This window comes from Nothoprocta perdicaria, unplaced genomic scaffold (assembly GCF_003342845.1).
Source record: "Nothoprocta perdicaria isolate Ctin4 unplaced genomic scaffold, notPer1 scaffold_32, whole genome shotgun sequence".
Lineage (NCBI taxonomy): Eukaryota > Metazoa > Chordata > Aves > Tinamiformes > Tinamidae > Nothoprocta > Nothoprocta perdicaria.
In genome coordinates this window covers 3,707,339-3,728,861 of record NW_020455555.1, presented here as the reverse complement: position 1 = coordinate 3,728,861, position 21,523 = coordinate 3,707,339, and the positions used below count along the sequence as shown (strand labels likewise).

Sequence of the window (21,523 nt, the reverse complement as noted above, 5' to 3'; positions counted from 1 at the left end):
AACCAATGGAAAATTTTGTTTCTGTATCCTCTAGGCTGGGAGGAGAGGTCATATATATATGAAYGTGAGACCAATGTGGAAGAAGTCAGATTAGGAAAAGTAAAAATATGCCATTAATTAAATAGAAATAATTCCTCTCCTAAAGTGGAGGTTGATTTGTTCATGAGTTTCTGTTCTAGTTTTTCTAGTTATTCAGTAGCAAATCATATGTTCCCTTCCTAAATCGTAGGGCGATGACTAGAAAGCTTGCCTGCATGAAGACTTCCCTTTCTGTTTTTCACAGTGCATCCTTTGAATATACGTGAATTCTGGCATTCTTGAGAGGATACTGAGTCTGCCCTTGCTGCAGCTCACACACCCCCTGAATACCTTTTCAAAACCACAGTTGACTGCATTTGTTCAGATTCATCGTGGTTCTTTACTKTTACTCTGCCTTCCTTTCTGTGTCTTTTGCTGGCTGGCTTTATACCGTAACAACCTTTCAAGGCAGGATTAGGAGCTGGTACTTACCACCCACACCTTAGCCACCATTTCCCTAGAGAAAGGAAGACTATTGCAGCTCATCAGGAAACCTGACCAGAAACCTGGCAGTTCCTCCCCAGAGACACCTRCACGTGTGCAAGCTGCCTTCCCTGCCAGGTCTGGCTGAGCAGTGTGCCCGGGTGAAGCAGGGCCACGTCTGGTGCCTCATAAACAACTCCAAAATGCTGTATGGACAGCTGATTGTCACAGGTGATGCTTGTTGCCACGTTGGATGATGAAGTCTTTTCAAGGTAGACTGCACACCTCTGTGTTTAGATATTGCAAAGTTTTTTCAGGTCATAGGCTTGAATTTCTGGAGTATGAGTTACAGTTTATGATCAGATATGACACACGTGCATTTTATTTCCTGCAGACTACTATTTTTAAAGTGTTTACTAATTTTTGCAAGAAAGGGAGAAGAAATAACATACCGAACCACTTAGCCTGCCTTCCTGCTCGTGTTTGCTATTCTGCATGAGAAAAGAGCCGAGCTGCAGTTGCCACCTCTGTCCCCCGGGCTCTGTGTGGCAGCTCTGCGGGCAGCTCCCGCAGCGAGGGGGTATCCAGAGACCCCTTGCAGCCCCTGGCTCCCTCTCGCTGCAGCTCTGCAGAAGCAGCTGGGAAGAGGTTTCAGAGTAATTYTACTTAGAGAAATATTAACTAAGAATTTGATTTCTGAAGCAAAAGCCTTGCAGTCATGCCCTGCTAAATGACTGCTCCCTTTTCCCCCTTCTCCTCTGCCTCCCTTTTGCTTTCCTGTTGATGCTATATGTCTTGTAGCAGCCAACGTCATTTGTGTTTGGGCCTCTGTGGCTGGATGCCACATGTTCAAATTCCCTTCCTCCTGGAGAAGCGGTGGGGATGGAGCCCACCATGAGATCAATAGGCATTTTTATGGACCCAAAAAACATTGTTTTAGGCAGGGAGAATGGATATATATTTTTACATTGGTTATATGTTCCAAGAAGTACTGTCTTTGTACCAGGAACCTATCAACCTATCCATCTTTTTTTTCTGGTCTAAAATGGCATTTAGCAACGATTTCTTCTTTATTTATCTATCTATCTATCTATMTATMTATATGTATATGCAAAATGTTAAATAGAACGTAAAATCAAGAACTTGAGGGGAAAGAAAACCTGCTTAGCTATAGTTGATTTTAGTTTCTGAAGAATTAATGGATTGCTGGAATGTTTTTATGTTTGCTTGTGAGTCATACCCATACATGTTTTCATTTTTTTGTGCAGTTTACTATAAGCATCTGTATATGTCTTTGGAAAGAGAAGATCCTCTTGGAGAACAAGCACTTGTGCTTCCCTATTTGAGTCTAACTCATTTTTCCCCACGGATATCAGAAGTAGTATTGTGATAGGAGACAGCTAAGTGTGGTTTTGGTTTGGTTTCAGTCGGGGCTCACTCCGATCCAYGTTGCTGCCTTCATGGGACACGTAAATATCGTATCGCAGCTGATGCATCACGGAGCATCGCCCAACACGACCAACGTGGTGAGTGACGGGGCCCTGCGGCGTGRCAGGGTCTCCGTGTGCTGCCGTGTGAGCACGGATGTGAAGTGCCCGTTTCTGGATGCTGCCATCCCTCCCCTTAGCAGCCGTGGCTCCTGCTGTGCAGCCTGCAGGCTCCAGCTGAGCACACCTTGGGCAGGTTGGGGGAACCTCAAAAGAGGCTGGCTTTATTCTCTGTATTTGCTAAGGAAGGAATGAGCAGATACCCCCTGTAGCTTCTCAGATGTCATTTTTGAGATGTGTGCTTGACTGTCGGTTAGTGTTTTCCCGGGGGCCTGCCGTTCGATGGGAGTTCCGCTGTTGTCAGCAGGCTGCAGCAGATTGCCAGGACACACTGCTTGTGTCGGCACAGCCGTGCCCACGCGCTCCTCTGCCCACGGGCCCCAGTGCCCCGGAGCTCCCGGGGCACCTGGAAAGACTCAAGTCAGCGTTRGATGGACAGTGCAGAGAAGCAAACTGATTCATTGTAAAAGACTGGCGTCAAAATCTCCCCTCCAGCTTCYACGTGCAAGTGCAGTTAGAACAGAATCTTTTATGAAAATCTTCATCTGCAAATCAAACTGTATTTAATATGGATATACACAACACCCTTTGTAAATTTTTTACTATTTGGACCTTAAGACATATCAATGTCCAAATATCTAGCAAGCAGTGTCCCTCCTGAATTCATTCTGGTTTCCTTGGATTTGTCTTTTAAGTGTGTGAAGCCTTGGATGTATGTACATAGCAAGGATTTTTTTTCCCCTTGTTTCCTCATCTGAATGCTTGTCAGATAACAAATGATGGTAAGGGCAAAGGGCACAGCGGCAGGAAAGCCAAGAAAGATATGCCTATCTGAATATATAAACTTGGAAATCATTTTAAGTTTTTGTTTGATCAAGGTGGGAGCCATGTGAAAGGACATAATTTTTAACRCCATTAATAAAGTGCTATTGAATACACAAATTGCAATGTTTCTTTTCAAAGAAATGCTAAAMACAAAGGTAACGTTATGTTAAGAAAATGACCCAGAAATAAATTGCTTTGCAGCATACAACTCAGAGGTCAAATATTGACTTGATCTTCCGTCTTGCTCACAAAAGACACCTAGAAGATGTTATTGTGGTGATTATTTTGAACTGGGTCGCTGGTATTTTGTGTTTATGAAACATGTTAAGTTTCRGTTTTCCTTTGTTTCTTCTGCTGCTGCTAGAGAGGAGAAACAGCCCTGCACATGGCTGCCAGAGCTGGCCAGACAGAAGTCGTTCGGTACCTGGTTCAAAATGGAGCTCAGGTGGAAGCCAAAGCTAAGGTAAGGCCATGGCCCAGGCGTAACGTCCTGTAAACTATTCATATTTAACAAAGCAAGGAGTCACATTGTTCTTGCACATCCCTTTTGGGAGGAGAAAGGCAGGTGAAGCCATAGATTTTGGTGTAATGATGGTCTTGTTGACTTGTAATGATGGTCTTGTTGACTTATGTGCTCTGTTCATTAGTGTTGTGAGTGTGCAGCACTCGAGAGAGACAGCGAGAGACACCAGGCTGGTGCCATGCCTGTGTTTTCACCAATACCCTGTGAAACACCCGAAGAGCAGCAAATGGTTRTTAGGATGTGGCTCCAAAAGCAACGGGCAGGCACAGGAAGAAAATTCCAGGGCCAGCATGGTGACTTGACCTGACTGTGAGCTGGGCTGGCCTGGCCATGGGAAGAGGGAGCTGGAGCAGGAGAGGGATTTCCTGGGGAGGGCTTTGGTCAAGGAAGGCACAAAAGAGGGAGGTCGCCCAAGGATGGGGAAAGAAAAAAGGAGCAGAGCCAGGGGAAACAATTGAGAAAGACAAGGGAGGAGTAAGTGGTTGAGACACAAACAAGATGGATACAGAATAAGAGAAATAGGATAGTTCTAGGAAGGAAACAGAGAAAGGAGATAAATGTAAGCAATAAATGTCACCTTAAGAGATCAGACAAGGAAAACTGCTTTGCAAATAGTCATTAAATTAATAAAATTTCAAATAAATCTTTTTTCACTGTGAAATTATCATCAGAGAGTTGGCTCACAAGCCAAGTTACCAGGAAGAATGTTTACTCATAAGGACCTCTGACTAAATATTTATAGCAGAAACATTTTGTGTCTGCAAACAGGCTGACAATAGGAGTGAATCATGTGCTCTGCAAACCGCCAGAGGCGTCCTGGAAGCGAACAGCTCGTGCTCGGAAGCGTAGCCATGCAAATACGCGCGAAATAATTTCACACAATGACTTAATTTGTGCCAACTGTCGTTGCTTGTGATCGATTTGTTATCATAAATAGCATCTCGGTGCAAGTGAAAGGCCATACGCTGGTGCTGTGCTCTGCCATGAAGAATCTGTGCGAAACTGGCATTGCACTGGCAATATTTAAGCAAAACATGAATAATCTCCAGCAAGCAGAGGAGAATGGCCCTGCAGAAAGGCAGCACTTGCCACTGTCTCATCCTAAATCCCAAATGTGTGAAGTCAGTACTGGAGGATGGGCAGGGGCAGAAGTCTTGCTGGCAAAGAACCCCCCACAACTACTCTGATGCAGGAGCACAAAAACACAAAAACAAATGCTGAAGAAGGAAGAAATGATTAATAATAATTATTATTATTAGGCAGCACAAGGTCACAGGTTACCTCAGTGTTTCCACTGAAGAAAAAGAAATAGGATTTGAGACACAAGACAGTCCTTATACTTAGAATCAATGGGATTACCTTGATCTGAATGAGCAGTTGGAAAAGTGAGTGTGGATTTTGACACCACATTGTTTTTTTGCTTCCTGATATTTTTGAATGATTGAATTTGATTATGGTCTGTTTCTTTTAAATGGCATATAGATAATAATCTTTGATTTTTCATTTTAGATGCTTCCTCCTGTAAAGTCACAAAATACCAGATATTGTTCACCAATAAAAAAGCACAAAATGTGTTATCTAGTACATGTGTGCTAGGGCACAGTGCCCTGGGCTCTTCAGGTTGTCCCAAACAATGGTTATGTTGTTAGATGTTACTCAAAATCATAAAAGAAGCCCAGATGTGGGGAAAAGAGATGTGGATTCACTGTGTTCTGAGAAAGGTCTCAAATTCCACGGGAAACTCAATGTAATTTTATGACAAAGACAAGTGGGGCATGTCCAGATTAAGAAAACTGCTCAAATTTATTTACTTTTACGGGGGATATGTTTGAATACATCAACAAAGCACCAGGTATCTTTATGATATGACAAAAGAAAGCCAAGGTTCAGTATTCAGTAGGTAAGACTTCAGAAGAATTAATGTTCATTTGCAATTTCGAAAGAATCTGAGAAAAATCCAGACAAATATTTTCTCTCCAAATACAATCCCTGGTGTTCTTACATAGGACCATGTTGTTTCCTGTGTGTTTAGGATGACCAAACGCCGCTGCACATCTCTGCTCGGCTGGGAAAAGCAGATATAGTGCAGCAGCTGCTGCAGCAGGGAGCATCTCCCAACGCAGCCACGACCTCCGGCTACACCCCCTTGCATCTTTCTGCTCGGGAAGGCCATGAAGATGTAGCTTCTGTCCTCTTGGATCATGGTGCATCTTTATCTATCATTACCAAGGTAAAGCTATTGCGGAAATGATAACTTGAATACTGAAATAAATGTGTGTCAAGTGCTGCTTGTGAGTTAGCTACTTCAAGATGCAAATAACATACGAATGAGGCTGTGCTTTGTTAGAAGGGTACAAAGCTTTGTGCTCTTATCTCAGAGCCTGATGTATTGTGTATCCAAGTGATTAGGCATGCATTTGTTTCAGAATGAGAGGAATGCGGGGCAGAAATTCCTTCTGGCAGTTGATAAGCTGTTACCCGTCCTTGTCTTTGGGCCTTTGATGGTGACGGTGTGAGGACAGGAACTGGCTTTACCCTTTTTATCGTCATTTTAATGTAGTTGTGGCTTTTTCTTGCAAAGGAAGACATCCAGGCCTGTCAGGGCAGGAATAGGGATGCTGTGGGTTTGCTGCCTTCAGGGCTACAATTTCCCCTCTATGCAAGGGACTGTGAGGAAACAGCAGTCTCCTTCTATGCCAGGGTTGTTCTCTGCTCCAGATTTTCAGACACTGTAGGAAAAAGAAGGTCTGAGGCTGCTATGTAACTGTTTTCTCTTACAGAAAGGATTTACTCCTCTACATGTGGCTGCAAAATATGGGAAGATTGAAGTAGCCAACCTCCTGCTGCAGAAGAACGCCCCTCCAGATGCTGCTGGAAAGGTGGGCCAGGAGGCAGAGTAACGYCTGATAGTCTGCTAATACCATCCTACCCACTTCCCACCACACACACTAATATTCATAGCTGAGGTTTAACTGAATTTATAGGTTTTGTATCCCAGTCGCTCCTGGGGCTGCCTGGAGTCAGCAGACTCTTGACAGAAGTGATTTCCATGGTCATTAATTGACAGCAAAATGTCATCTGTGTATCCACGCAGGGAACTGGAGACAAACCATTGCTTCCCTTCCTGCGTGGACTATTTACAGCCCTTATCAGAGCTGTCAGGCAGCTGGCTCTGTTCCTCCCGCTCCCATGACAGGGGGCAAAGCCCCGTAGGACCTCAGCCTTTTTAAGCCAGCTGAGCTCAGATTTTCACAGACCTGAGGCCCAGCAGACTTATCCCCTGCAGTAAAAGAAAAATAGCGCCAAGGGCTTGACCTCGGGGTCGAAATTCCTTACCTGCTCTGGGCTGGGGCAGCACACACAGGGGCTCTGCTGTTTGTCTGAGCCTGGGAAAACTTTGCTGGACTTTCACAGCTCAGTTACAATTTTCAGATCTGTTTCATTTTTTGATTCAAAAGTCGTTAAAGACTCTCGATACATWAATGAATAACAACAGTGTCTTTTTCACCCTGCCTGCTTTAATTTTCCAAACCCATGAGCTTTCCCTGGAGGTGGTCTGTAACAGCACTTGTTTGTTTTGCATGTGTTTTTAGAGCGGTTTAACACCACTACATGTAGCTGCACACTATGATAATCAAAAAGTGGCGCTGCTGCTGTTGGATCAGGGAGCTTCACCTCACGCCTCTGCTAAGGTACAAGTACTGGCTGCTCTGGGGGAACGATGCAGAARGTTTTCGTATCACTTTATTCCCTGTCTAACTCTTTTCCTTCCAGAATGCGTATGCTACAACTTGCAACAACAGGGACCCTTTGACCTTGTTTATTAATGTCTCACATCGACCTGAAGCTCTGTTAAAATGGTTCCTCTGGTAAATGAAAAAAAAAGAAGAAAAGCAAGTACAGACACAGGGACAAGATAGCATTTCTGGTTCCAGTGTAGTTGCATCCTACCCTACTAAACCTTGCCCTCACTTGTCTGGTCTCCTTAGCACCCTCTCACGGCCAGGCAATTTCATGATTTTGTGTTTTACCATCTCTATAGGATGGGAGGTTCTTGGTGGTGCTGCCTTGCTTAGCAGAGCTAGTGCTCCTGTAGTGCACCACAGGGTGATTTGTGAGATGTGATATGTGTTTTGGTACAACGTGCATGATTATTACATGCTTCATCATCCTTGTACTACAGTGTAAATGGACTTTTGAGAAAATTAAACAACTGGTTGCAGCTCTGTTTTGATTAGTTTGCYGTAAGCAAGACAAAACATAGTGTAAGATTCCAGTGGACTGTGAAATGATAAACATTTGAATGTGCAATAGTTCTGTGAATAGAAAAAAAAAAAAAAAAAGAATTTAAAGAAGCCTGAAGTTTCAGTATCGTTTGGAGATTGGCAGTATTGCCCAGCAGTAACCCAGGTTTAGTTACTGCCCAGTAATCACTAGTTGGGTAGCAGCAACAAGGAGAAGAAGGCTGAAGATGATGGATGTCCACGCAGGGTAAGCACAGGGTAAATTCCCGTTCTGACACAGCGCAGATGTAGCCCTGGCCATCACCCTGAGGAAGAGCAGTGGAAAGGGAGAGCCAGTGGAAAAGCCGATAGGTGTCCAGGCAGGCGGCCCTTGTTGCTGCYCCCGCGGCTGCCCTAACGGGAGCGGCCTTCCCACGGCTGAGGGGAGATCTAAACTGGGCTGTGCCGCACGTCCCGTCAGCGCCCGCACGGCCGGGAGCCTCCGAGCTTGTGCCCCGCAGCACCGCGGCTGAGGAAGGGCCTCCCGARGCAGCCGCAAGGCCCTGATCCAGTTTCCTCTGAAAGAAGCCCGTGTCGGTGCAGGCTGGGATCCTGTAAGGCCGGCATTGCTGCYGCCCAGCCAAGGCCTTGGGAAGCCGAAGCCCACAGGGGGAAACTATCATAAAGTAATCAACTCRGGTATCGTCACTCTGGCTTCCCATCGGTAGCCAAGCAGGTTTCTAGCTGCCGCTTTGGGCCTTCAGTACCAGCTTTAGTCCCCGCTAAAACAAAGTGCCTGCTGGTACTCTGCAGCAAGTGAGCTCCCACAACGCATGGAGCAGAGCGTCACTATTAAATAAAATTAGTGGTAGCAYGTCTGCTGCTTTAGGCACCCGCTGTGCAGTTGTCTGAAAGATGATGTGGTAACAGCAGACTTCCCTTTTCTTTTGTAAATGTGGTGTCATAAATCAATGCGTTAGGTCGTGTAGCTCATCGCCAGCTCCGCAGCTAGGCTTGTCACCCGTGGCTTTGTCTCTGTCCCTGCTGTCCCTCACCCTGCTCTGGTGAGTGGCTCCTTAGCTGAGCGTCTGCCTTGAACACCAGTCATCAGGGAGGGCATGTGGGAATGGCTGTGTTTGGAATTGCCAAACTCATCCATTATTCTGTGTATACCTACTTTCTGCCAAATTCTTCCACTTGAAGAATTACAAAATTTTGTCAAGCAATAGATACCGCTTTTGTATTCTTACCAGTGGGCTCACTTGGTAAAATAATTAAAGGATGTTAGGCTGTAGTGTCCTGTACTTTCATTCTCCTTTGGTTCTCTGAATCAAAACAATATTTCAGTGAGGTTAGAGTAAGTGTTGCAAGAAAGACTGGCGATATTTCACATACATGATGCTTTGATTCACACTGAGAAATGGGAAAAAAAAAACAAACAATAGCAGCTGCTTCGAGTTATGAATACACATCCTGCTCTTCTCCGTGCTAAAGATTTATATGTACATTTAAGGAAAAGTAAGAAATGTCTGTGAAATGAAACTCAGATCCTTATCACTATAGATTCTTCTGTTTTGAAGGGATAATTTTTTCCCCAAAACTTGAAAGTATCATCAGCCTTCTCAGAATTCTCCTGACTATAGCAATCTGTTTAAAAAGAGATTGCTTAATGCTATGCTATGTTCATTTGTACAGATAGCTAATTCTGTATTTGGTTACATATGGCAGATTTTTTCAGACCGATCGCTTCATAGTCAGGTATGAAAAAGTGATTATTCATGTTGCTTAATGAGTAGCTTGCAACGAAGTGCTCTCTGTTGACAGAACGGCTATACGCCCCTGCACATAGCTGCCAAGAAAAACCAGATGGACATAGCCACCACACTGCTGGAATACGGTGCTGACGCCAACGCCGTCACCAGGCAGGGCATAGCCCCCGTGCACCTCGCCTCTCAGGACGGCCACGTGGACATGGTGTCGTTGCTTCTCACTAGAAATGCCAATGTGAATCTCAGCAACAAGGTAAGCATTCCTGCTGTCTGCTGCTTGGGTAACAGGTAAAAACGGTGACGAGAAGCATAGGGGTCTGCAAGTAAATTTTGTCCAGTGTGCCTTCCAACCTTAAGCATTCTATGATTCTGCAGGTTTTGAAAACTAGTGCAGGTGTTTGAGTATATCCCAGCATTGCTTCTAGCAGCGAGAGCAGCCTGCAGCACTTGCTGGGTCGTGTTGGGCAAACTGTRTCTCATAGTGCCCAGGTTTTGTAGTACCCGTGTTGCAGGGGACTTCATGAATGTGTTTCCCCTCCTTCCCCAATATGCTAGTCTGCCAAAACGCGTGCACAGAGTCTTCCTCAGCCTTTTGGTAGGTGGGGTGGCCCGTGTCATTTATGGGCCTTTAGATAAATGGCAGCYCCTTAAGCAATGGTAACAATTAACTTGAGAGAAGCTGTTTTTTTTTTTACAGGATAATAATAGTGAGATTGTCTTAGATGTTGTTCATTAATTTAAGTAATTCTTCCTCCCCAGGGAGCATTCCTCATAGCACAGTGATTTTCAGTGTAATTTCTCCTGGGGACTGAAAAGRGAAGTCAGTGGATTTTATTTCCTGTACGTAGGACTTTATAGGCCATTAAGTCTGCTCTGTGGTAATGTATCGAGCAAATGGCAGCCTTCGTTCCTCAGATGCCGCCTCGCAGCCATCAGAGCTGTTGTAAAGTGCAATTTCAGCCTGGATTTATGTGGCTACAGTGAAAAGACGAGAGAGAAATGTTTCGTAGAGCCTGTTTCTCATTCGCAGCAGGTAGAAAGACTCRGTGTCCTCTGGGGCTGTGCCTGGTGCCTCAGAGCGCTGCCATCCTGCCCGCTKCTCTGCGTACGGCTTGTTTGGTTTTGGTCCCTGCTTCAGGTGACCCTCGTGCAGGTAGCGCCTGGGCGGCTCTCGCCAAGAGCTCTCTTCTCATCAGAGCTCAGCACCTRTATTTGGGGCCAGACAGTTAAAGGAGGTTGACCTCCCCTTTTTGSAACAGAAATAAAGGGGCTATTCATTTCTTCAGGATCCACAGCATAATTTGGAGCTAAATACTCAGAGTCCTGTGTTTGGGTGCAGAGCACTCAAACCTTTTTAAGAGGCCTGGCCCGTATATCCAGCCCGTTAGCGAACTTGCAGTTGACTATTTGTATGTATTTGTTTGGGGAAGGCACCCCTGTTGCGTTGCCACAAGCAGTGCCCGTTCTCCAGCCGTCAGTGCAGCACCTGCTGCCTCAGGTAGGAGTCCCCGCTGCAGGGCCTGGCGGGAGGCAGTCGGTCTGCAGAGAAGCCTTTGGGTCTAAGTGGCAGGAAACTGTGGTTAGAAACGTAGCGAGAATCTCTGCCGCTGCCTCTTGCTGTCCTGCCACCCGYGTGGAAGAGCAGGAGGAGGAGAGAAGAGCTGGAACTCACAGGGGAAGGAAGTTCTTTCCCATTCCTCAATGGAATCAACACCACCTCAACAGATAATCTCTTCTATCCCTTTTGTTACTAGGTCTCTTATATGAGAGCAAGTCACACAGCTTGCTGAGATTTTAAGGATCTTAGTTCTAAAGTTTAGAGATTGTAAGAAAAATAATGAGCTATCCAAAATCTTGATGTCAATTCATTATCATCCCTGGGCTGAGAGGAACAGACTATTCAGAGAGATCTAGTTTTATCCTTTTTGTCTGTGTTTTAGAATACTCAAGTATAGAAACTCATTGGTAAAAAGAAAGATTTAAATCCAAATGAATGTTGTTCCTGGAAAACCTGTAAGAAGGCTAACAATCACWTAATGTTCCTTTAAAAATCTTATTCTTAGAAGTGAAATACCTGAGAGAAAATAAATATCTTGCAAATTTTTCTTCAAATGCCATAATATAATTTGCTACCTCRCATTTGATGCTGCATGTTGTAAAACAAACATTAGCTGTCTGAATTTCAAATTGTAGTTCACTGCAATTCAACAAATGTAATCAGTAAGCACATCACATGGATAAATTCCATCATCACTTGCAATCTCTTCTTTCATTAAATGCCATGGGACTTTTGGAGGATTAGCAGTAGGGGAATTTGTTTTTTAGTATTTGCATGCATTTCCTCTGCAAGATTGTTACCTGTTGCTCCTGATTTGCAGAGTGGACTGACGCCTCTCCACCTGGCTGCTCAAGAGGACAGAGTCAACGTAGCAGAGGTTCTTGTTAACCAGGGAGCTGCTGTTGATGCACAGACAAAGGTATGAGCACCCCTGTAAATATGTATTATTTCCTTTCAGGGAGCCTAGGAGMTAGCCTAGTATTCTGCTTCATGGTGAAATTGAATAGCAGTGAAATGTTCCTCGTAATAAGTGGCTATAGAATATGTATTGTACACTTGGGCTGTAGCTGATCAGATTGACTAAACAAAYCAAATCTCACAACCTGACCTGCACTCTTGGTGCAGATTAGCAACTTGCACAACTCTCTGCTACTTGTGTGCCCCAGGGCAGCTGCTGTACTTCCATCCCTGCAACACTGCAGTGTATCAGAGCAATACCACAGCAGTATTGCTAGTGAAGCTTCACACTGACATCTCAAAGGAGGGCTGAATCCATCATCATCTTTGGCTGCATGTCAGCTAAGATTAGGCAGCTGATTATAATCCTTGACAGGGGGAAAAGTCACTGGGATCTGATTTCCTACTGCGCAACTCAAACTGCACCTTTGTGTTAAGCTGCCAGKTTCAATAACATTATTCTGGTGTGAAATTGAAGTGGTTCAGCTGAAATCCTAGGAGTTACCCCAGCTTATACTTTTATAACGTACGCTCAGTCTCTGTTTTACAGGTTTGGGTTCTTATCACCAGCTAAATCATCCAGCAGCAGATGAGGTCGGTGCGGGTTTGTTCCTTGCAGTTTCTTCAGGTGTGTGTGGGTGCCTCTCTGGAGGTGGTTCGTACCTGGTTTCAGTTTCTGCAATGTGACCTTGCAGAATCTGGTGTATTAACATGGTCAAGAGCTGAATTGCCTTCTAGCCCCTGAATTGTGTCTCTGAGTGTTTTCCTTCCTTCACTCCTCACTGTCCCACAAATAGTAAATAGTTTAAGGAGGGATTTACACTGACAGGTGCAGGCAATCATGTGTACACTTTAGCGTGCTCTCCAGTGTCCAGATAGGATTCAGTTCTGGATGAATGGCCTTTGAGTCACATTTGCATGGTGCGCAGCCTGAGATACAGTCACAGCTGAGGTGGCGAACATGTGAATTGGTCTAAGGGCCATGCTGGCCTGGTTGCACAGCTGTGCACTGAGCTGCCTGAGCCTGCACAGGGCTCAGGAAGGGCTCAGGAAGGGCTGCGCAGACGCACGGGAAAAGGGCTTCAGTTTCTCATTCAGAGATCACGGCAGGAGGAGCTCAGTGTCTTAGCTACATCTCTGCAAATTAACCTAGTTCACAGGTGAAACCATATACTGAGGAAAAGAATTTGGTATCTTATTTGACTATCTGCAGACTGAATCCTGTCATTAGTAATACCCTTTCTTTGAAATGGAAGCACTTCCATTTCTTTGAAATGGAAGATTAGGTCCCTTGGTGTTCACACAGAATAACTCTGTCATTCCTCTGTTATATTTGTAGCTAGTGCAAGCAGCATGTTTGTTTCCAGTATATATTACCTTGATGTCAGCGCCTTTTATTTTAGCAAGGAATAGTTTCTGAATGAAGCAGTGATTGCCTTGAGCTCACAATGAAAGAGCTKACAAGCTCTGAACCTCTGCAGTGATGGTGGAAGTGGTGCCCTGTAAGAACTATCACACCTTGTCCTCACGCGCTCTGCAGGTGAAATCTAGATTATTGACTTCCAAAGCAGCAGTGGTTACAGGCTCTCTCGTTTAGCTGCATGGTGGATTAACTGTTCCATGGGGTAGAGCCTGTGTGCACGCCGCCCSGAAAGCCGGAGGCACCGCGACGCAAGATACAGGAACAGCTGAGTTGGCTGCAGGGCCTTTCGCCCTGTTTGCGCTGTTCCCTCTGGCACGGCCAATCCAGACTCACTTCCCTGGGCAGAGAGCTGGCCCCGCTGCCRGGGGTGTCGCAGCGTGGGCGGAGATGTGGCCACCTGTGCCTTGAGCGTCACAGCGTTGCGCGGCGCTGCCCCTGCCACCCGGCGCCACCACGAACCGTCCCGCGGCTTTCCTCCTTTTCACGCTCACATGCCTGTGTTACCTGTGTTTTATAGCATGGCTGACCCTGCTTTGTTTTTTTTCTTTATTTGGCTTCTCTCCGCGTCATCGTCCTTGTTTTCCCAGGTTAAATAAGCACAGCCTGTGTCATTCTAGTATAGTATCTGTCAATGGAGGGAGAACACTTAATATCTTAGCAGATCATTCAGCTTCTTGGGTAGGTACCAGTGTGCTATCATCTTCCACTTGTGGAACATGTTCTTGAATCATTATTTATATATAACTTACCCACCCTGCAAAAACATCTAGTGCTTGCAACTGTGACACACAGGAGTCCTCACCCATGCTCAGCTCTGAGAGCCACACACATGATTGGGGGTTAGGCAGGGAATTAATGGACAGTAACACCTTTGTCTCTCACAAAGCTATAGCAGGCAAGACAAAAAAAAATGAATGTATAGGAGATCTCTTGTGCAGGAGATAAGATTAGGTCAGTTCTTGCTGTAGAACCTATGAGCCTTTATGAGATTGCTTTCAGATCTAAGTGGTTGCAGCTGGGGCTGAGCCGTGGGCTGTGCTCCAGCAGAGCTTTGTAACATGTATGTGATGCTGGAAGCCCGTGTTACGTAACATCACCTTGCACAAGGAGTGCCTGGGCTACCTGCAACACTGGGAGCTGCAGGAAAATCTGCGCACGTGGATGCAGGCAGATTTTCCTCCCCCGATGGTAGCACTGGGCGTGTGAAAGCCCTCGTGTTACGTGTGATCTTGCTGTTGTTGCAGGGCCYTTCTGCTGAAAGCTGGCGTGGGTAAATACATTTTCATGGCTCAGCAGGTCTCAACATGTCATTTTTCAAATGTTTTTCCCATTGGATAATGTCTTTGTAGGTTATAGCACTGCATTGATGGGCTGACAAAATAAGGCCAACAAGGGAAGAGCTCTGGTTCGATCAAAGATGAAGAGCAGGATTTAGAGATTTTTATCTCAGTTCAGGTCATTTTTGTCAAAGGACTTGTTAAACCCAGCTTAGTGCGGGGTCTCTGTCAGGGCAGCTGATGGTCTCTCGGTCCTAGCTGACAAATGTTTGGATAATAGAGCCAATATTAAACTGTTTTTTGTTCTTAGAAGTGGTGTCAGTAGTAGATAGTGAYGACTGAGAGCCCATGCTGTTCTTTTACAGGTTGATCGGGCTGTTTATTACAGATTTATTCAGGAAAATGGGAAGATGCATCTGCCTACCCTGTTCTGACAGGGGTCCCATAGCAGCCCGGAGCACTAGAGCAGGTCAGGCCTGAGCTGGGTTTTAGGCCGGCTGCCTTGTGGCCTGATGTGGAGAAAGGATGGGGGCGAGCCATGAGGGTGGAAGTGCTGTAGGATTGCCTTGCGGTAGGTGGGAGTGCTAAGGATTGCCTTAGCGCAGGCTGAGCTCCAAACACAGGTATCTTCAGGATATCTTCATGGTAACTTATGTGTGTCTCCTTGGCTTGGTTGTTACCCAGGCATTTGTATGGAAATTCCATATCGCATAATCATATGCGATAGCGAGTCTTTGCAGGGCCCTGATCCAGCAAAGCTGTAAGGCGTGTCCTCACGCCCAGGTTTACCTGCTTGGTCGGCTGGTGGCTGAATGCCTCTGCGGTCTTTGCATCGAGAGCCTTTTCCACCCAATCAGCAATAATACTGGAGCTTACATTTACAAAATGCAAAACAAAAGCGGAGCAGCTTGATGGGCAGCAGGACGGAGAGGGGCAGTAACTCCAGCTGTTAGGATTCACGGTTATTGCCAGTGGAGAGTATTAAGGTAATACCCAGACACGGTGTGCAGGACTTATGACAGTTTCCCTCAGTGACTGATGGCAAGAGAACGAGGCAGGCTGGTGTTCCTGTGTGCTTCGTCAGAATGGAAACCTTCTGAATTTTATTTGACACTTACGGCTTTTGATAAGGCCTTCCCAGCTGCTAACTCCCACTTTGCTGCTCATTGCTTATAACAGCTAGAAGCCAGAAGGCCAGCTGATTGCCAGAAGGTGATGGACTTTAGATCTGTACTAAACAAAACTCCTGATTTTCTCAGAAGAAACTTTAATATTAGGAAGTCTGTTAGATTTGAGAGTTTCTGCTGCTAAACATGACTATAAAATCAACCTACTTTGTAGAAATGTGTCTAATTATGGGCTTGATTTTTTAATGATTAATGATTGTGTATACATTTCTACATAGACTGAAAAGGGCAAGCTTGAGTAGCTTTGAGAATTGCTGCTTTTATTGTTAATTTGGTCATGTCACAGAATCTGCCAGAGAGATTCAGAGATTAATGGAAATATTAACAGAATGTCCATCTGAAAGGAGAAAACTGGGAATAAATATAAATTTAGCATCTTCCCAAACTAGAAGCAATTCAGTGCTGTAATGTGTGCTGTAGCTGTGAAGTGGAGGATATTTTTTTCTCGTCTCGGGACTAGCAGGGCCTTTTGCTAATTAGTTTTATTTTGGCCGCTGCTCCCACTGTGGCCGCTGCTGCGATGGACGTGGCAAACGCTCCCTGGARCGTGCGGAGGTGTCCGGAGCCGCTCCGTGTGGAGCTGCTGCCGCCGCTGAGCACCACCGGGCCAGGCTCCGCAGGCCCCGCAGGCCCCGGGCTGCCGGCCATGAGCGAGAACCGCGAACGGGAACGTTGCCCCAAGGGCTTCGTGGGCGGCCCCGTGTCTGACGCTCACACCAAAGGAAAGAGGGAAACGGGGGAAGGAGGGAAATGTCCTTTGACATTTGCTGTTGTAGGCTGCCGAGGAAAGGCTCGCCTAAGCCCCAACAGATCATTTTAAAGAGAGGACATAGAGAGTTGAGATTAGCTGGTCTTGGCTCTCTGGCACTCCCAGAATTTAATGTTTTGGGATTATTAGCAAGGGGTTCCTCATAGGTGGCCCTTGGCTTCAGAATACGTTTCTCTGGTTGGTCTTAGGAAAGACCTTGCGGTCTTTCCTTTCGGCCTAGCCTTTCAGGGAGGAGAGGGAGTTAAGTTCTTACATGAGGAAATTTCAGAGCATTTTATGGGCTGATGTTTTGATAGTTTTACCGTGTTTTAATCTGAATTATCTTTGGAAGTGTAGGAGCTGGGACCACAGAAGCTGCTTTTGAGCTAGATGCATGTGAGCATGTCCAGCTTGCTGCCAACCTCTCAGGCCTGCAGCAGCTTGGGGAGCGCTGCTCGGGTAGGGCCCTGGCACTGCTAGTAAGCTATCAGGCTAGCCCTGTATTAAAAGAAAGGCAGGATTTTGGTATTCAGTGTGTGGTGACTGCGTTTTAACCCGTATTCACACGCCTACAGCTGTGCACAGCTGTAGTGGGGAGAAGTTCCACATGGCCGTTCGGCATCTGAGCTAACGTCCGCTCAAGTCAAGAAAAAGATTCATTCCGTTGAGGTCGGTGGGGTTTGGATCCAGCATTATTTCCTGCAGTGAATAAATCATCCTGGTTGTCAGAGCCAGTGGTTTCTTTTGGTGGTATGTAACTCGCTGAAGAAAATGCACACACTGCGACTTGGTGCAACTGGCACAGCCACCATCTCCTAGCATCACCTATCCCCAGCTCCTTGTGTGCAGACACAAGCAGCACCAGGTGGCTGCGTGTGCAGGGGTAGAGTGACAGGAGGCAAAAGCCCCAACTATTGAAATTTCCCTGTAGTGGGAATAGTTAATGTCAGAGGATGTCTACATTTTCTTTCTTGTGGACAGCTATGACCTGGTGTTCTGGACCAGGGCTGGAGCTCCCACAGCCTGGGCTGGCTGTGCTGCCTCCGTGCTGTACCGGTGCTGTGACACCTTGCCGAGGGTGTCACACGTGCTCGAGGGGCAGACAGTGCAGAGGGAGGCCGGCGGGCCGCCACCTCTGCCTCTCGGTGTCACCAGCCTTTCCTCCTCCAACCTTGCCGTGTGCGCACGGGAGAGAGGACAAAGCTGCGTTCAACGTCACGTGTTGAAGGWTACAAAAGCACACGGCGTTCAGAGAGGTTTGCAAAGGCTGGGACTGGACCAGCCTCGGCAAAGGTGGGTTTTCAAGGCTAGAGGCTGTTCATACAGTCCAAAGGAACAAAGCTATAGGGATGTGCTGTTTCACACCTGTTTTTGTCAGGGAATCCATAGGGTTATCCATAGGATTATTTGTTAACTCCTTGCCTCCATTCCAGATGGGATACACGCCTTTGCACGTTGGCTGCCACTACGGAAACATCAAGATCGTTAACTTCCTTCTGCAACACTCTGCGAAAGTCAATGCCAAAACAAAGGTGGGTTTTGCGCCTCGCGTGCCCCGGCTGCGCCGGGCGGGCAGAGGGCAGCGTGCCCACGGCCCCCTCGCTGTGCCCTCTCCCGCAGAACGGGTACACGCCGCTGCACCAGGCCGCGCAGCAGGGCCACACGCACGTCATCAACGTCCTGCTCCAGAGCGGCGCGGCGCCCAACGAGCTCACCGTGGTAAGTGCGGCGCCRCGCGCGCAGGCGGGAGGCCCGGCCTCTGCTCCGGGGCTCCGYGCGAGGCTGCGCCGCAGCTGCACTTCGGCAGCGGAAACGCGGGAAAAGCGTGGGCCGAGGTAGAGGAAAAGAGCACAGGAAGCCCATTCATTCCCCCGAGTACCTCTGCGCTCCGTGCCGCTGCCTGCCACAACTAGAACAGCAAACCTTTGACAGCTTAGTTCTTTCTATCAAGAGTTAAAGCTTAGTTACACACCCCACCACTGCAAATTCCTTTTTTGTGTTCACTAACATGCAAACGTTTCTTGGTGTTTGCTGTGCGTTTTTCCACAGGCCTGTCTCTGTGCTTCTCTTTGCTAACACTAAGTTCTTGTTGTTAATTATTTCCATCGTTAGAATGGAAACACTGCCCTTGCCATTGCAAAGCGACTTGGCTACATTTCAGTTGTCGACACACTGAAGGTGGTGACAGAAGAGACGATGACTACGATTGTAAGTACAGTTTATTTCAGTAGCAAATGGAAGAGTCCTGCCTAGGCCAATGTATTCATCTTTGTTTAGTTGGTTAAGCTTCTACTGACATTTCAGTTTAGTTTCTACCTGTCTCCTCTCAGTAGTGTAACACAGATGTGCAGTCACATATGAGCAATATTATTGTTAAGGTGGTAGCTGTTTTGGATGTGTACAGAGAGAGCACCAACTGAGCTGAAAGCAGGCAGGGGTTCATTTTTGATATTTTTATTTAATGCAAAATGTTGTTTACTGAAAGAAAGAAAAAAGAAAAAAAAGGCAAAAAAAAAAAAAAAAGCAAGCTCTATAGCACAAAAGACATTCCCAGAGATTTCAGTAACCAGATTGTTCTCCTTTTTGAGAGGGTGCAGTTTGCCAAGAGACTGATGTGTCCTGGATTGCATTTCATCTAGAGACAAATGAAAAATTAGTTGCAATTCACTGCCCATCCYGTCACGTAGCTTCTGGCTCCTTCTTGGCCAAGGGCTGCCTGTGCAACCCCTGCCCAGCCCCAGCTCACCACTGCCTCTCAGAAGGCATTACGCTAGAGGTGTTAAAGGGATGGAAGCAATCAAATATTAGCTGCTATGAAAAAAAAAAAATGATTCACAGAATCCAATAGATTACTCAAAAAGGTATTTTATTCAATAAAAAATTGCCAGATTTCTCTATGAAGTTTGTTTTGTGTAAACTCCACAAACCACCATTGGTGGTAAAGACAAAATTTAGTCTTAAAACCATAAGAGCTCCAAATTGTCTTTTTCCATTCTTTAACTTTTTTTTTTTTTTTTTTCCTAATTAAAAAGAGAGAAGTGGGTGTGTGTGTATTTTTAGGCATATCAGAGACAGGAAACAGTTGCTATGTGTTACATATTTTGTCATCATCAATTTGTGTAGTCTACTAGAGCAAGCGGCTGGTTGCAATAGGAAGAGCATTTGGGATGRCAGGCAGATTTTAGCTCTGCTACTTCATGTGCCTTTTCTTAYTGCAGCTCTCCTGCCTGCTTCTAGAATTCAGTTGCTTATATAAAATCCTCTTTGCTCTTTTTGTCTGGCACAAAAGATAAATTTCAAAACAATGTAATACAATTGGATATGCCCCAAAGAATCATAGATCTTTCTTACATCACCGCACTAGGTTTGCCCAGGAATATATTTTTTCTGTAGAAAGATTCTAAGATTTTTTTTTTTTTGATAACCTAAAAAAAATCATCTGAAAAAGATTTTGCAAAGTAGAATAAACTTGAATGGCTGTCTAGCATAAATCAGAGCGCTACAGGAAAAKCAAAATCGTATTTTTATGCCAAGAACTCCCAATATGACAGGCCCATTTGTAGCTTGCAGTTAATGAGCTGTGTTTGTGCCTCATGATGAAGAAGGATTGTTTGTTATGTTCTGTGGATGAAGAAGAGTTATGTGAAAGTAGGCCAGGCTATGAATTGTGCTAGGAAGAACATTTAGAACCTAAAAGGCCTATGCTGTCCCAAACAGCTCTTCTTTTACTGAGGGAAGCCCAGAAATAACTTTGTTTAAAATTGAAGTATGCTGCTTGTCAGTCACAAGTGTGTAATTTCCAAGCTTTGGAAACTTAGATATGAAATCTGATTTCCAACTGGAGCTTAAAAACTCAGTTCAGCTACTGAGACTGTTTTTTGAGGCATGTGGCTAAACAGCTCCCAAAGATAAATTTAATGAAACCAGGGATGAGCATATCTAACTTCACTATGATTTATACTTGAACACCAATAAAAATCCATTATTGCCTGGAAGAAAATCCTGTGATTTTGCTAGTCTAACAGCAACGTGTTAGAAAGACTTGCAAGTAATTCCCACAAAACAAAATAAGTGTCAGGCTTTTTCATAAGTTCTGTGGTGTTTGAGCATGCAGGAACCCTTCTCTTACAGGAGGTGATGGCAGTAACCCAAGAAATGTAAACTGTCACATGACTATTTATGAAGCCAGGCAAAAAAATGAAATATTTTAAAATAGATTAAGATGCAAAAGCTGTTACATTGCACATGTGTGTTATTTGTGGGATCTGTATGCATTCTAGGAGCATTTCAGGCATTCATAACATTCTTTTTCAGCCTTTAAATTTTCCTGTGTTGTTCTTTGCATCTGAATCAATGTAAATATCACAGGGAAAATAAACTGCTTCTGAGTGTCTTTCAGGAAAAGATTCCTTAGGGGAGTGATTTAGCCTTCATGTGGTTAAAATTGTTCTCATTTGAAGGAGAAACACACAACTCACGCTAAGGCAGCTCTGAAAAATACCACATAGATGAAATTTGCTTCTACTTATCAGCATTTTTTTCTAATGGCAAAGGAGAAATGCTTCCCTCGGAAGGAGGGGCTGTACAGTTTAGTATAGATGATATACTCCTGTGCAAAATCTCAAAGATTGATTTAGAGTTCCTTTAAAAATCCTTGGCATGAAACTTTTGGATTCGACGTACTTGTTTCTTCTTTGCGATATGATCTTTTAGGCGTTCAGTTAATGCTGTCTGCTGAGAACTCTGTGAAAATTTAATACAGTTGAAAACACTAATGTAATATTGCATGTTACTGGATTTTATCAGAGCACTCTCTTTAGCTGTATGGGTTATGTATAGGTTTATGAATACACACAAAGGAAAGTGAATAAGGAGCTATATAAAATTTTATTTTACTAATTTCATATAAAAATTTGTCCTATCCTGCATTTAATTTTTGAAGTAACTGTAATTTCAGGGAGAATGGTGCTTAGACTCTGAAATGG

General features: G+C 45.2%; 1 protein-coding gene across 5 annotated transcripts in view; it reads left to right on the top strand.

The window, feature by feature from the left end:
• Positions 1 to 21,523, top strand: part of ANK3 (ankyrin 3) — a 154,682-nt gene that overhangs the window by 76,771 nt on the left and 56,388 nt on the right. For all 5 annotated transcript variants that reach the window (XM_026042980.1, XM_026042979.1, XM_026042978.1 and 2 more), the window contains 10 exons: positions 1,929 to 2,027; positions 3,238 to 3,336; positions 5,429 to 5,626; positions 6,177 to 6,275; positions 6,990 to 7,088; positions 9,444 to 9,641; positions 11,767 to 11,865; positions 17,972 to 18,070; positions 18,159 to 18,257; positions 18,651 to 18,746. In XM_026042980.1, the coding sequence (XP_025898765.1) occupies positions 1,929 to 2,027; positions 3,238 to 3,336; positions 5,429 to 5,626; positions 6,177 to 6,275; positions 6,990 to 7,088; positions 9,444 to 9,641; positions 11,767 to 11,865; positions 17,972 to 18,070; positions 18,159 to 18,257; positions 18,651 to 18,746 (1,185 nt within the window). The remainder of the gene's footprint in view (positions 1 to 1,928; positions 2,028 to 3,237; positions 3,337 to 5,428; positions 5,627 to 6,176; positions 6,276 to 6,989; positions 7,089 to 9,443; positions 9,642 to 11,766; positions 11,866 to 17,971; positions 18,071 to 18,158; positions 18,258 to 18,650; positions 18,747 to 21,523) is intronic.